Source organism: Engystomops pustulosus, chromosome 1 (genome assembly GCF_040894005.1).
Source record: "Engystomops pustulosus chromosome 1, aEngPut4.maternal, whole genome shotgun sequence".
NCBI classification, from domain to species: Eukaryota; Metazoa; Chordata; class Amphibia; order Anura; family Leptodactylidae; genus Engystomops; species Engystomops pustulosus.
Window position 1 is genome coordinate 233,930,947 of NC_092411.1, and position 15,887 is coordinate 233,946,833.

At 41.2% G+C, this 15,887-nt stretch overlaps 1 protein-coding gene across 4 annotated transcripts in view; it reads right to left on the reverse strand.

Moving 5' to 3' along the window:
* ARFIP1 (ARF interacting protein 1) overlaps window positions 1-15,887 on the reverse strand; it is a 63,802-nt gene that overhangs the window by 4,250 nt on the left and 43,665 nt on the right. For all 4 annotated transcript variants that reach the window (XM_072121201.1, XM_072121183.1, XM_072121210.1 and 1 more), the window contains 2 exons: window positions 14,307-14,464; window positions 8,477-8,651 (listed from right to left, as the gene is read on the reverse strand). In XM_072121201.1, coding sequence (XP_071977302.1) covers window positions 8,477-8,651; window positions 14,307-14,464 — 333 coding nt within the window. The remainder of the gene's footprint in view (window positions 1-8,476; window positions 8,652-14,306; window positions 14,465-15,887) is intronic.

A 15,887-nucleotide genomic window follows, 5' to 3' on the forward strand; every position in this document is an offset into this window, starting at 1 on the left:
TAGAGGAAGATGGGAGGAAAATATATGAAAACTGTAGAAAGGAAGTGTAATAAATACAATATGATACAGATGCAATCCACATTGTGCTACATGATCAAAATAAGAATACAGGCTACTCTATGATCAACCTATCATAGATACAGGAAGTCCCCGGGTTACGTACAAGATACGATAGGTTCCATAGGTTTGTACTTAAGTTGAATTTGTATGCAAGTCGGAAATGTATATTTTCTAAATGTAGTTCCTGACCAAATTCTTCTTTTGCCCCAGTGACAATTGGAGTTTCAAAAATTTTTTTGTTGTAATGGGGGTTATCCATAAAGCTTAATTACAGACACCTTACAGCTGATCATTGGAGTCTGGGACTATAATAAAGCATTCAGAGAGCTTCACCAGATGTCACAGGGGCAGAGGGGTCCATCTTTAACTAGGGGTCATCTGTAAGTCTGGTGTTCTTAAGTAGGGGACCGTATGTATATGCAAGTGCTGAGTCCACACCAAATCCGTGTCCAATCTGGATCAAAATCTACATACGTATTCGATTTCATCCAAATTCTGCAGGCTTCTCCTTTCCCATGAAGGGGCAATTTCATGTATGTATCGATTTATTGTATCGTATTGTTAGTCTCCATTAATACAAATTCCATCTGTGTTTCTCTTATGTAGGTGAAAGACAGTACGGGAGCTGCAGCAATAGGTTTTCAATCCCAAAAACTTAAGCGGTGCAAACAGACACCAACCTTAACCATTAAAAGTTGATTGAAATGGACATTTTAACGTATCCACAGCTTTTGTCCCATGTACAATAATGCACATTGTAGCTTTGATTCAAAATCATTTCAACGCTACTATACATCACTAAACATTTTCTCCATGCACATTTATGTAAAAATAATCTATTTCTACTTCTATTTCAAATAGCCCAGGTCAGGGGAAATTTTAAAGGGAGAGTGAAAGTTCTACAGTCATATCTGTCATAAAGTCATAACTGTATCACTCATTAAAAGGGGTTGACCACTCCATAGACAAAGTGCCCTGAATTTTCCCTACGAGTAAACCACCAGTGCACTTGGGTTACTTCTACAGCTACTACTATAAGCTTAGCGACCTACAAATATGAAGGTTTATTTGAATTTATCTAAAAAATTCATATTTAAAAACCAATACAAAATATGGACACAATCATTTATATATAAGTTAGAGGTGTAGGAAAAACACTGTGTAAAACATACCGACTTACATACAGACTACTGAAGTTTATAAAGATGCTTCCTTGATGTAGCTTTTCCCATGTACACAGAGGAGTTAATCCCTTAATACATTAGTAATTATTTGGCATTTTGTTACTACCACCACATACACCTATGTAAATACAGTAATGAGAACTTCTCGCACACAAGTGATTAGAGACATTACCACCAATGAGGCGTGGACTTCATGTTTACCTCCAGACTAGATACAAATGTGTATACAGGAGTGTGAGAGGGTTGCTAGGAACCTGGGAGACACCACATGAAATGTCGTCGTAAATGACAGTACAGCTATAGGAATAGGGGCAGGGTCCCCCATCATGTTATCAGACAGTGGGGGAGAAGCTTAAACCTGTCCCCTCCAGAAATCTGGTGTCATTTCCCGCCTGAAGTGCTGTGCGCCACGTTTATTTCAGGTTTTAGACAATTTACGGCCACTTTTCACAACTCATCTGAAAGGGGCGTGGCCTAGCCCGAGCACCAGAAGATTGAGTCGGTGCGCTAGAAAAATTCACCCTCACGACACAAAATTCTGGGATAAAATAGACCAACAAATGAGGGCTTATTTATTGTGGAAAAATATATATTTTCAATGGTGCCATTTTGGGGAAACAATAGCTCATCGGTTAATTTTTTTCAGAGGGGGAAGAAAAGGAAAGTGTTCTGTATTTGTATTACTATTCATATAGACTTTAAAGCCTCAGCTGTAACATCAGTATGTAAGTGTGCCGCAGGATACCATACAGACCCCGACCCATATATCATCTTGGTTGGTAAACCGTGTACAATTTTCCCCAATAAACTCAAACTCTACTTCTCTTGTGTCAATGGGAGAGATTTATCAGAAGTGACGGATGCCCATGGAAACCAATCAGAGTTCAGCGTTCATTTTTCCACAACAGTTTTTTTTAAATTAAAGCTGAGCTCTGATTGGTTGCCATGGGCAACTAAAACAGTTTGCTTTCAGGCCCTTCTGATAAATCGCCCCAATGGATTGAAAAGAATTGGAGTTTGTGTGTGAGTGTATATACCAGTAACCCCCAGGTTTGTTTTCTTTGTTGGTGTAACGAGACCCACAGCTCTACAAGGCACACAATCCATTTCTCGCGAGTGATATGAAGCACACGTCTATATAATGAAATGTGTTCTGCTCTAGAAGAAGGAAAACAGGTTGCTGGGTTCTTGAAGTATTCAGTGGAATGCAAACACAATACTTGTGCACCTACAACATGTGTTCTTATCTGGAGATCAGGGAATGGTGGGTCTGCCCTGCAGGAATGAGCCGGCTACACAGGGGGCTGATGTGAACATGAAAGGAGCCGGATCCCTCCTATGTAATAAAGCTCCGGCTGTTATACTAATGATTACACAAAGCCTCATTTATACATGGACTGCCATGAGCACTGTTAGTGCTCCATTACCATTAGTTCTGCAGAGTGGTCAAGGACAGGCTTATGGACCCTTTGGAAAATGTCTTAGGGTTGTGACAATACTGGTAGGAGATCTTTTTAATACGTCTCCGTGCTAAAAGACACAGTAAAACAAGATTCATCCAAACTATGACCTCTCAAAACAAGTTATTTTCTGACCAGAGAATTTCTGACAACATTTATCCATCCAGACACTGATTAGATCGGTCCCATACACCACAGTAATGTTATGTCTTGGTGACGCTGCAGGCACAGAGGTTGTGCGGACCATAACAGCAATAGAGTTCTAACTAACCAATGACAGTCCAGTTTAATGGCTAGGATCAGTAAGCTCGTAAGATGGGTGTATAAAGGAGGGGGTATAAAAAGTGTGCGTGCATGTATACAGGCGGTCCCGTACTTAAGAACACCCGACCCCTAGTTACAAACAGACCTCTGGATATTGGTAATTTACTGTACTTTTACCTTAGGCTACAATAATCAGCTGTAACAGTTATCAAAGGTGTTTGTAATGAAGATTTATTGTTAATCCTGGTTCTTATGACAACCCAACATTTTTTAAATCCAAATTGTCACAGAGACCAAAAAAATTCTGGCTGGGATTACAATTATAAAATATACAGTTCTGACTTGCATATTCAACTTAAGAAAAAACCTACAGAACCTTCTTGTATGTAACCTGTATATGTATAGAGCCCTTGGGGGGGAAAAAAAGTAACTTTCCCAACTCCCCAAAAATGGGATAATTGAAATATACAAGAGAGCTGTGTGATATAACAAGCCGAGCACCTGTGTGACCATGGTCAGATTTCTGAACGCTGGAAATAAACATAGAAGATTTCTATAGATTGACAGCAAGCAGAAATCTAGAAAACCGCTAGGAATTGATACAGAAGGTATATTGGAAATTTCTATAACTTTTCATTAAGCAAACAACAACATTAATTTACTGAAATGGGAATACCCCATTAAGTATCTATACCCATTCCAGACTGCTGTCAAATCCCAAACAGAACCTGGATTTGTCACAGATGATGTTACGGTTCTGAACTTTAACAGTTCAGATTTCTTGTTCGTGACTGCACTGTAAACCAACGCAATTGTGGTGGGTGTTAATAAAATGACAAATAAGAAAAATTTAGGGGTATAGTGGGGTGATTTGTCCTATGCAGGTGCATGGTGCACACCATCTAATCACTAGGTCAGAAAAACTAAGAGGTGATTTGTCAAAACAAACCACTTCACTTTCTCAAAGAGGGACACTACTGAGCCTCTGAAATGTTTTTATATTTTTCGACTGAGTCTATGTGTATAAAAAGTAGAACACAAATAAATGAAGACTTCACCTTGTACTAAGAGGTGACAAACCTGCTATTACATCCCCCCTTCAGCTCAAAGCAGTGCTTGACATACATACATACATTTCCAGTGACAGGCTTTCATATTCAGCTGGGACCATACACACCACAAGTTATCATGTGTCTGGAGATTTATGACTAATGTTTCAGGTTTTTTTGCTCTTTTTAAACCAGGTGTTATTACTTTGTGCAGAATAGCTGAACATGACCGGATCATTCACCAAGGATGTGTCACAAGGAATGAACCTCTTTGAAGATCTAAGATTGCTGAAAAAAATGTGCTATGGATTGTTAACTCCATACATACAGTATATATACCTACCCCCATAACAGAACCATGCCTTTACCTGGATATTAAATACAATAATTTACATGAATGGAATGCAGAAGACAGCCAAGAAGATAGATTTAATCTACATTGTGTTTCTAGAAAAAATGATACCAGCTATATTCATCTGCTGAATAAGAAGCCAACAAATTGTCTACATTCCAACACAGGTTCATGCATCAAGATCGAGGCCGGCTGTACATGCGTGGTATATACCGGACCACAGTCAGTTCAGTAGTTCTAGGTTTGGTAAATTCTGCAAATACATGGAGCGAGTATAGCAGAAAAAACTTGGTAGCTCTCAAATGACCTTCGTATCGATTAGTATTTGGCTACAGACGGAAGCCACTGTCAAAATTCAATATACCATCATTATATCTGTGAAATACGCCAGTGCCAAGTTTTGAGAAGAAGTCTACTCCACAAGCCAAGCAACCGAAGCCTTGAATGTAAGAAAGATGTGGCTACAGTACAAACAGCTATCTGCAATGTACTGGCAACGGCTTACATGGGGAGTGTTGGGGAAGACACGGTAAGCTCTTGTGTGCATGGCCCTCATTCCTATTGTACTCATATGTATCCCATAACCTGTAAAGCGATGTGGAATATGATGGGGCAATATAAAGACTAATTATTATTAAGGGGAATTTTGTCAAGATTTATGGTCTGCAATACATTCCAGGAGCATGAAAATTAGAAAAAGAGCTGGACCCCTTGATGGATTCTGGATCCATTTATTGAAACTATTGATTGAGGTGTCTGCGATATGTACAAGTCCATGTATGCATAGTCAGTATTACTACAGCATGTACCCATATTACAAACAAAACACTACTAGGTTAGCAATATATTGCCTAGATTTTTCAAAGAGTCATTGGTGGAGTACATAAGGACATGCTCTAACTAGTGACTTTACCGAGCACTTTCTTGCATCAGCAACATATTTCTTGGGTGTTGATCAGGTTTCAGAAGAACAATGTACTGAACCTGTTCCCTCCCAATTATACAGTCATAATTAATGTGTAGTTATGAATTAAAAAATTTTATTAGCCAAAGTGACCAGTCAACTTATTGACGATGCAATAAAAGTGTAGAGTTGCATTTTTTTTCCAGTGCTACACAAAGGACCAGATACAAACAAGACCGAGCGCCAAATCTACACAGTGTGTGCATGTGTGTACGTGTGTATGTGAATCTATGTATGCATCTTATACATTTTGGAATAATGTGGTAATTTGTAACTACTGTTGCAGTGATCCACAACCACTTTTACCCACAACCACCCAGATAAGTTTGTTTGCTAAAGGGCATCTACCACCAGGATGGAGGAAAATTCTTCAATGATAGCGGATCAGAATTTGGGTCTTATAGTAACACAACCAGCATAGTGAAATCAGTGGATGATCTAATTAATCCATCTGTAGCCTACAGAGCCATTTAGGTTGTGACTTCTAACACGGATCCAAAAATGGTCCTTTTACACTTTATCAATAATTCAGCGAAATTCTAAGAGACTATTAACGGTTCTCAGGTGCTCTGGAAGGGACCCAATCCCATCCACTGCTTAAAGGACACCTGTCATCAGGTCTGTGTCACTTGTCCTGTCACTACTACCTGTTGGAGCAGCTCACAAGGATCCCGTCCCAGCCTTTATCTAGTTATTTCATACATTATTCATTGTAAAATCATCTATTCTTTATCATGTAAATGAGGCTGGTCACATGGTCAGAGGCAGTGATGTCACTCCTGTTCCCCCTCCCCTCTCCTCCCCCTGCTCATGTCTGTGTGTAATGTATAGTAAAGCATGGCTAGTGTGAGTGCTGCATCCTCCTAATATACAGGTGAGAGACACAGACATCAGCTACACATGAATCTAACATGTTCTGCTGTAACATGGCTGCCTGGAGCTGCTGTATCTCTCCTATATACACACACATGCACACACAAGCTGCAGGGGGCGTGGCCACCAGCAAGCACATAATTATACAGCCTCACATCATTATACAGCCTCACATCATTATACAGGCTGTCAGTCATGCACTGGGGGTGTGGCTGTGCCTCCCACTCATGAATAGAGTGGACAGCTTGAATATGCTAATGCTTCATTGGACATTTCACAGGTCATTTGCATACAGCTTTAGGACCTCATTGCTTAGGTATGCAGGCATGTAGAGGGACAATAAAGGGATAGAGACAATGCTCTCTAATGGCAGTTTATGAAAATATATTTAGTTTAGGGGGGTTATTTTGCATGACGGGTTCTCTTTAAGTGTAAAACCAGCCACACTGATACGTTAAATATACACTTTTATTTCCCAGCAAACAAACGACTAGACGTTTCAGTCAGTTATAGATCTTTTTTGGACACAGTTTTCTTTAAATAATACTGTTCGTGGTCAGATATGCAGCACCTGGCCACAGTAGAATGGCGTCAGGGCGCCACTATAGAGACAACAACACCCGATGTTGCTATATGTGACAACTAACAGTACAAAAGCATAAATGCCTGAAGGTCTATAACAGACTGAAACGTCACTTTTGTTTGCTTTGAATTTCACAAATAAAAGCGTATTTCGAACTTATCAGTGTGACTGCATTTTCACTTTAAGCTTTTACCCTTTCACACCTAAAGAAATATTAGTGTATGTGATCACACTGTGAATTAGGTTGCAGTATCCATGCTTTTCAGATTTAAAAAACAAAAAAAAAAAACAACTTTTAGGTGCCAAAGTTGTACAACCCTCAAGGATGCTGGGCAACATTATTCACTAAACATTAATTGTAGTGTAGTACGGAATTTAAGCATGCAAAAGAGGGCACAGACAAAATCACTGTGTGGACCCAGCATTATAACTGGTATGCTGGGTTAGAGAAAAAAAATGTGGTTAATAGATGAGGCTCCTTGTTATCTCAATTGCCAAGGTTTAGACATGTGTTTAGACAAATGCTGTAAAGGACATATCACTAGGATGAAGGACAGTAAACCAAACACACTGACATACTGGTGTGTGTCCCATATGGCAAGATCTGCTCTTTAAGCTTATGTCCTTGTTTTTTTTAAGAAAAAAGGCTTAAAATATTATGAAAATGAGCATAAGGGGCACCAGGTTCCATAGATGTTAATAGAGCCTGGAGCCACTCAGGCTATTTGTATAATTTTAAAAGCCTTTTTTTGTAAAACCCAGGACATAGGAAGTTAAAAGGGCAGGTCATGTCAGAGGGGGGCACACCAGTATATGAATGTGCTTGGTTTACAGTCCTTGATCCTGGTGGTAGATGTCCTTTAAAAGGAACTCGTCAGCAGAAATTGCCTAATAAACCACTACCAGTATGTTGCCAACCTTCCTAGATCAGGTTTCTTTCATGGGCCAGCATGCGGCATTATCCAGAAATTCAACTTTTTCGAAGTGAGATCTAAACTTGTTGAATTAAGTGATGGAGGCAGAGAAATCGGAATCAGAAGTTCTCCCCAACACAGCATACCCCCACAGCTGTAACTTACATCCTGCACCAGACTCCAGGAGAGCCAATTCCTTATTTCCCTGGACACAGGACTGTCAATAACAGTGAAGGGGGCATACCGAGGCAGGGAGAGCTTGACTTAAACACCGAACTCTCTGCTCTGCAATGTTGCTTTTCTGGATGAGGCATGCTGGACCATGAAAGAAACAGGATCTAGAAGGTGTTAATCTGCTTGTCAACAAATTGGTAGTGGTTTATTAGGTCATTTCATCTGCACACACACAACAGTTATACTTAACTAGAGACACAACAGAGCCATCTCTTTTACTCCCCGTATCAGTGCTTCAGTGATAGACTGCGCAGGGAGCACCGGAAGCAGGTAAGTAATAATGTTTAATAAAGGACTTTCTAAAGGGCAGTTGGGGACACTAGACGATCGCTCCAGAAGAACCTGTGGGTGGTTTAGTGTCCCAAATTGCCCTGACAGGTCCTCTTTGAATGCTAAAGCAGATGCGTATGCTTTACGTCCTCTATTGAGAATGGTCTTCTCCAATCTGTTGTCTCCCACTGTTGCAAAACTGATATTAATGGGAGATGGTGTTACAACACAGGTATGTCTCTCAATCTTATTTTTATTGCATTTCTTACCTTGTTCTCCTCTAGGAATTTCAGTTTGACAGAGACGTCACCTCTCATCTTGTCATACTTTTCCTTATGCATCTGAAACATCTGCTGCGACTGCTCAATCTTGGGCAGTGTTGTGGCATCCCGCGGCCCCAGGTTCAGCTCCTCCAAATCCGTGCGGTAGGCATCATACTCAATCCTGTCACAAAACCAACACCACAGTATTCATGAGAGCAAATACAACACCAAAATTACAAACCTCAGTTTTGTATTATGTGAGAAACTATGAGGATGGAGGTTGCTGGCTGATATTTCTTTACCATAACCAAATGTGGACTTGTGTATATTTTTATGTATTGGTGTGGCCCTTTAACCCCTTCTAACAGAACATGCCTTGCAGACAGCACGTGTGTAGATATTAGGACAGTGCTCAAGATCAAATGTTTACCACAGTTCTGTTGCCATATTAAAGCAGATAATATATTATATCTAGATTGAGCTTGTAGGTTTTACAGGACCTGAGATATCCATTATTAAATTTGCAGTAACAAATGTGATTTTTATAGACAGCGCTGCATTCATGACTTTAACAGCGTTTATCTCTGGTCCTATGAAACCTGGAAATACAGATGGGATATTAGCATTATTATTTTTAATATGACACTAAAACTGTGTTTCTATGTGCAGAAGATGTAGCAGTTTGAAGTTTTCTCCCCTCCAGCCTGTAAGGTGAAGGTCGAATGTAGAAGGAGCATAGGGTGGTGGCACACGTGCCGTCTTGGCCGTGTTTGCAAACGCAGACCAAGCCGCACTCACCGGGGCGGCCCGATCGCATCGGCGTTTCTATTGTAACACCTGCGATCGGGAACGAGCCGCCGGTGTTTTGCGTTAATTTAACGCAAAACACCAGCGGCTCGTTCCCGATCGCAGGCGGTACCATAGAAACGTTGTTGCGATGGGGCTGCGCCCCGCCCCGGTGGGTGCGGCTTGGTCTGCAAACACAGCCAAGACGGCACGTGTGCCACCATCCTTAGTTTGCAGAAGTACATGCACACTCTGCAGGACATAACTGCTAAATCTGACCTGAACACAGTGGTGATAAAGGGGTTAACATCTGTTACTTTATTTTATACATGCAATCTTATTCCTGATCTGGATGATTGATGAAAAGGCAAATCCAGGAGATATAATTGCTGTAATGGAAGGTAGACTAATATATGATTGCTTCCTGTTTACACTGAAATCTGACAGGGATCCAGTGAACGCAGAACATATCTCATCCAGGACATGCCCAGTCTTAACACTTCTATTAAGATTCACACCCAGTGCAGACAGTGCATCATTACTGAAGGGCTGACAGCCATACAGTAGGATTAAATTAGGCAATTTGATTCACAGTCAAGTTATAGCCGATTCTAAAAATGGCACCTGAATCATAAGCCTTTCAGCAAATCTGAGCGTAGCTTCCACCTAGCGATGCTACCGATACATATGATTACTGAATGCCCTATATTGTGAGTGGTTGTCTGGAAATGGAAAATGGCTTAAATAGGAATGGACTGGACTGAAAAGTGAGCATTGCTGGCCCCCAGTGATCCCTTCCTGACACCTCCCAGGTCAGACTTCAGTTCCTGCACTACCTGGTACCGCTGGGCCCAGCACGCGTATCTGCTTGGTCACAGGCTATAGCAGTGATTAGCTGAGCAGTCAGATTTCTGTTGAAAAGGAAGTACAAAAAAATCTGGGAAGCATCAGAAAGGGAGTGTCGGGGGAAATCACCAAGGATCGGTTTGATCATAAAAAAACCATATAATTCTGTAGGGGCCGTTTCACAGTTTCAGAGTCACTTTGAATTTTCTTTCTAGCCACCAGGGTTGTAAATATATCCGGGAAGATAATTGACCATTATATTCCTCCTTTCTGTCAGAAAAGAGGAGCTGGAGCAGAGGTAGGGGCATGTCTACTTATCAGAAAAGATTAGCATAACACATGCCCCCTCCCAGCACCTCCTTTCTGACAGTAGAGAGAATTACAATGGTCAGATACTGTGACTGATATCTCAGCAGCCTGTAGCAGCTCCTACATGAAGGGGGGATTCTGGCAGACAACCCCTTAAAGAACATATAAAAGGAGAATCACTGACAAAAGTGTACATCATAATAACCTTACCTACATCAAGTGCATCGAAGTGCAAGATGTATAATTCCTGCACCCCTGAACTCTGGCTTGTAAGTTTCACAAAATGTTGCGACAATTTTGAAAAATAGTGACAATTTATGTAGAGTTAAGTGGCAGCATGAAAAGTGGTTTTCCCATTCAGCAAGTTACTGTTATTGTTTGACCATAGTTACACAGGTGCACGGCTCGTTATAACACACAGCGCTGATTACACTCTGTGATACTAACGAGCCTGTGCGACCATGGTCAGATTCTGTCCACTAGTAGTAAAGATAGAAGCTTTCAATAGAAGAACAGCAAGCAGAGATCTAGAAAACCGTGAGGAATTGATACAAAAAGTATATTGGAAAATTGTAAAACTTTGCAAACAGTAACATTAATTAGCTGAAATGGGAACACCCATTTAATACCTAACACTTATGAAGCAAATAAAGTGCATCAAATCAATCTATGTAAATGGAAAAATAAAGATGCAACAGATTTATAGGTATTGTCTGATGTGTATTTTTTTTTAAATTTATTTTTGAACTCTGCGCTCCCTAGAATTAGGGATGTGGTGGGTGAGGGGGGACTGCGGCCTTTGGTGGAGATAGGTGCTGGACACATGCCTGGTTCCTGGCTCAAATACTTCCAATTGCGGCATTTCATCTCCTCTCTGGCACCTGTTCCAACTCTCACAGCTACCCTCACTACATTTGAGGAACTATGCCTTACTGACACGCATCTCACCCACACGGTCTCATTACTGTATGGAGTGTTCTTGGCAAAGGAGACAGGGGATTCAAAACCATACTATGCTAGGGCCTGGGAGACGGCTCTGGGTAAAGAACTTACCACAGAGCAATGGACTACGGTCTTCACTCTAACTCATGTTCTCTCATCGTCTTGCAGATTACAGGAACTCAACTTTAAGATTCTTTCACATTGGTACCGCACCCCGGTTAAGCTGAGGCAAATTGATCCTCAGATCTCGGACCAGTGCTGGCGATGTGGAAATGACACGGGCACGATGCTCCACATTTGGTGGAGCTGTCCGCTCATCGCCCCCTTGTGGCAGAATATTAACCAGCTATACAATACTCTGGCCAAATCACTGGTCACCTTGACAGCAGAGCAGGCTCTGCTCTCGGCTCTCCCGGGACCAATTTCAAGAATAAAGAAAGATATCCTGAGACATTTTCTGGTAGCTACTCGCCAGATTATTCCTCGCTGCTGGAGATCTCCTACTCCCCCCTCCAGAGCGGACTGGGTTGCCGCCCTCAATCATATCTTCAGAATGGAAGAGTTGAAGGCTATTGATGACGGCAAAGTCACGCAATTCTACGCTACTTGGTCCATTTGGATAACCTTCAGGGATTCACCCTCTTTTGCGGCCTGGGTTACATCTGGGTCAATGCTATAAGGCAGCTTCACATGCTTCTTTATTTTCCGATCTTCTTTGACTATTCATTCTCTTTAGCTCTACTCTTTCTTACCTAACCCCTCCCCCCCTTAGTGTCCAACCCCTGTCTTCCTCGTTTGTACCGTTATTGTTGTATTCTGTTTATATTTTTGAACTGCTGTTCCCCGAATAATGGCGTCAGATCTTCATCTAAAACCCACCCACTGCATCTGAGTTGCTCTATGCAATGATTCTTACTTCTTGATTGTCAACCTTAGAAGTGTATCATTTTCTATAACTTCTCATTCCCAAGACACAGGTTGATGATACTGAGCATTGTTTAAACGCCTTCTGTTCCATATTGGATATCTCTGCCATTTATTGTATTTTGTTCTGTTTCAATAAATGTTTATTGACTCTAAATTTATTTTTGATTATTTAAAAAACAATACACAAACACACATAATAGCCTGCGGTTACTTCTATTTGCACTCCAGTCCAGCAGGGCACCTCGCTCACCACGGGTCTCCAATTATATTGCAGTGATGTAGCGTCAACAGCATGCACCTGGTACATCCTCTGGCTGAGGCCCGTACAGGCGGTCCCCTACTTAAGGACACCCGACTTACAGACAACACGTAGTTAAAGACAGAGCCCTCTGCCTACTGTGACCTCTGGTGAAGTCTCTGGATGCTTTACTATAGTCCTAGCTTGCAATAATGAGCTGTAAAGTGTCTGTAATGAAGGTTTATTGATAATCATTGGTCCCATTACAGCAAAAAAAATTGAAACTCCAATTGTCACTAGAGTAAAAAAAAAAAAAATTTGTCCAACTACAATTATAAAATATACAGTTTCGACTTGCATACAAATTCAGCTTAAGAACAAACCTATGGACCCTATCTTTTACGTAACCTGGGGACTGCCTGTAGTAGGCTGTAGCCGCATACTGCCGCCATCCCCATTTTCACATACTGAGAAAAAACATAGAGCAGGTCCTATCCTGGCTGTTTTTGCAGATCTGCATAAAAGAACGCAAGGCTGGTAACACCGGTGTAGCATCTGTATTTTTAACATTCACGTAGACTTCTATGGAAGGAAAAGCTGGACACACGTCTGGGTTTTTTCTCAGTGGCACCAGGCTCATAAAAGGGGCTGAGGAACCCACAGTGCAAGAGCAAATAAATAACAAAACAACAAACGTAAAAAAAGTACATTGGTGTACATGAGAACTAGTGCAGGGAAGACCACCCCTACTGGACGCCTGAGAGCAGAATGAGCACAAAACATATGGTAAATAAGTTACTTCTTAGGTTACATTCACACGATGTATGCCCCTTCTCTATAGGAACATATAGGCGCCATATTCCATCAAAAGATAGAACACGTCCTATCTTTCTATGGGCTACGGAATGGTACGGTGCAGTGCCGCACGTGTGCGGCCTTGTACCGCTCCCATACGGTGCCGCAAGGCGATAGAAGTATATGGGGGCCGTATATATGTCCCCCATACGTTCGTGTGAATGTAGCCTCATACTGAACTTTTTCCCACTGCTCAGCCACTTCTGCTCTAAGTGCTGTACTGAATTATCACATGGACTGTTTCCCTTCGTAGGGCCCTAAACACATAAGTGTTACTATTAAACTTTGTAAGCAATATTACTCCCACAAAGCTGCTCATTTTAACCAATAGAAAGGTCCTGTGTGTAATAATGCAAACCGTTCTCTGCACTAAAGTATATACTTCTGTCAAGTCGGTAAAACTATGAAAATAACAAGTTTCCACATCGTACCCAACATGATCCGTGGATTAGTAGAAGCATAAGATGCACAGACTGATTCAAGAATAGACATGTGCAGTCCTGAAGACTTTTCTACAGAGTATCTCAACAATAATTATCTGATCACATAAAGCATTTCATAACTTGCAATTATAGAGTATACAAGCAGAACCAGTGCCATAAACAGCAGCGTATATTACATGCAAATAAACCAATATACAAAAGGAAAACAAACAGTACATTAGGCTTGGCATAAAGCTGCCAATACACTACCAGCTATCCCCCATCCTGCACACACATAACTGTACAGTACGGCTGAGCGCACGTCTTGTCATTTGGAAGGGTAAACCTATTACAGAGATTTATCTCCCTTTAGTATAAAGGGTCAGTCATGTAGACATTCAACATGCCCGAATCTTTCTTTCCCTGACATATGCTGGCGTTTCATCATCTGAAGCAGTAACATAAACCTGGAAATGTTCCATACAAACAGCATAGCCGGCGCGTTCATTACCTGGCTGTCTCATACTGTTTGACAGTAATAAGTGTATCTTCAATGGTCTTGTTAACTAGCGTATTTACACTGGAAATAAAAAAGTTGATGGCCCCCAGAAGGGTTTCTCCATTCTTGGCAAGAAGTTTCTGAGTGTCCGCATTGTATCCAAATTCCTCCTAAAATACAGAAAGATGAAAAAAATATTAACAAACACAAATAAGCCAAGAAAAATAATAGTGGCTGCAGATTTCCACGTCTGTCACAGTTAGGAGTTTCCTAAAAAGACCCTTTGCTTCTAGTATTAGGAGACACTTGGGGCCGTAAAGGGTTCTGTGCACCATGTAATACACCGTGATTTCTGAGGAATAGCTGAACAACCATTTTGTAAATAGAATCCATAGATGTAGTCCTAACATTACGCTATAACAGAAGAGTCATCCTCATTGGTCTAATGTTTTGGTTTTAAGTGCTGATTGTAACGTCCCCCAAATTCCCAAATTCGTCAAAGCGCAGGAGTGCGGGAAACGGCCCGTTGTCGTGAGTTATGTTCGGTCACACCTCCCTGTCCTATGAGTTGTAAATAAATGAAGAGTTTTTGGGTGAGTGCCGCTTGTTTTTTCTATTATTATTTTTTTTTTTTTTACACAGGTCCGGTAGTGCCTACGCATTCTTTGGATAGTGTGAACACTGTCCTACATAGACTTTCTTGTGAATTCCCAAATTCTCCTCTTTCTCCTATTACACCCAACTGACTCCCTCCACCAATGCTAACATTTGGAGAATGGAATTGGAGCCTAATTTTATGCTTTAGCACAATCCAATCCCCTAGGGGGAAAAAAAGCAATTTGACCCTTTTGGGTTATGAGCACTAGGTGGATGAGGGTTGTCAGCCCTGAACCCTGATGACGCCAGTTCAGGCGAAACATGTCGGGTGGGCTTAGCTGATGTTTCTAAATTTTTAATTGAGCAGCAGACAGTGTTTCGTACTTGATATGAGTCTCTAGGGACTATGTGACAGAGTCTGCCCTAGGGAGTGATAGAACCTTCATCTATCCTGGTCTATCTCTAACATAGGGATAAATAGGGACAATTCTATCTGCAACCTATGCCCTTATACAAATGATCGCTTTTGTATGGGGGAAGTGATCAAACCCTCCTAGATCTAAACATTTCTTTGCTTATGGGATAGAGTCCCCAATACTGTAAGTCAGTCTACTGTCTGTCTGTATTTTTAACTCTTTTCACTGTACTGTTCTTAAGTAGTAATATAATCAAGGTTATATTTTAACCATTCCCTGCAGCCCTGGTGGATAAAAGGTATCCAAGCCGGGCGACTATTGGTAAATTTAATTTTATGCTTTAGGACAGTTTTGTAAAAAGGATTTTACTACCCCCCGCCCCCCATACACAAAGGTTGTGGCAAGATCTATGAGATTTTTAGCATTGCAGGACCAAGTGTCTAGGTCCAGCCCCAGCCTTAGGCTTTGTAGGTGGAGAATGTGAGCAATCCTAAAATCAACTCTAGAATTTAATGATCTGAAATACTTACAATAAAAAAAAATGTGGGAACTGGAACTACTGGAGGCAGGGCACAATACT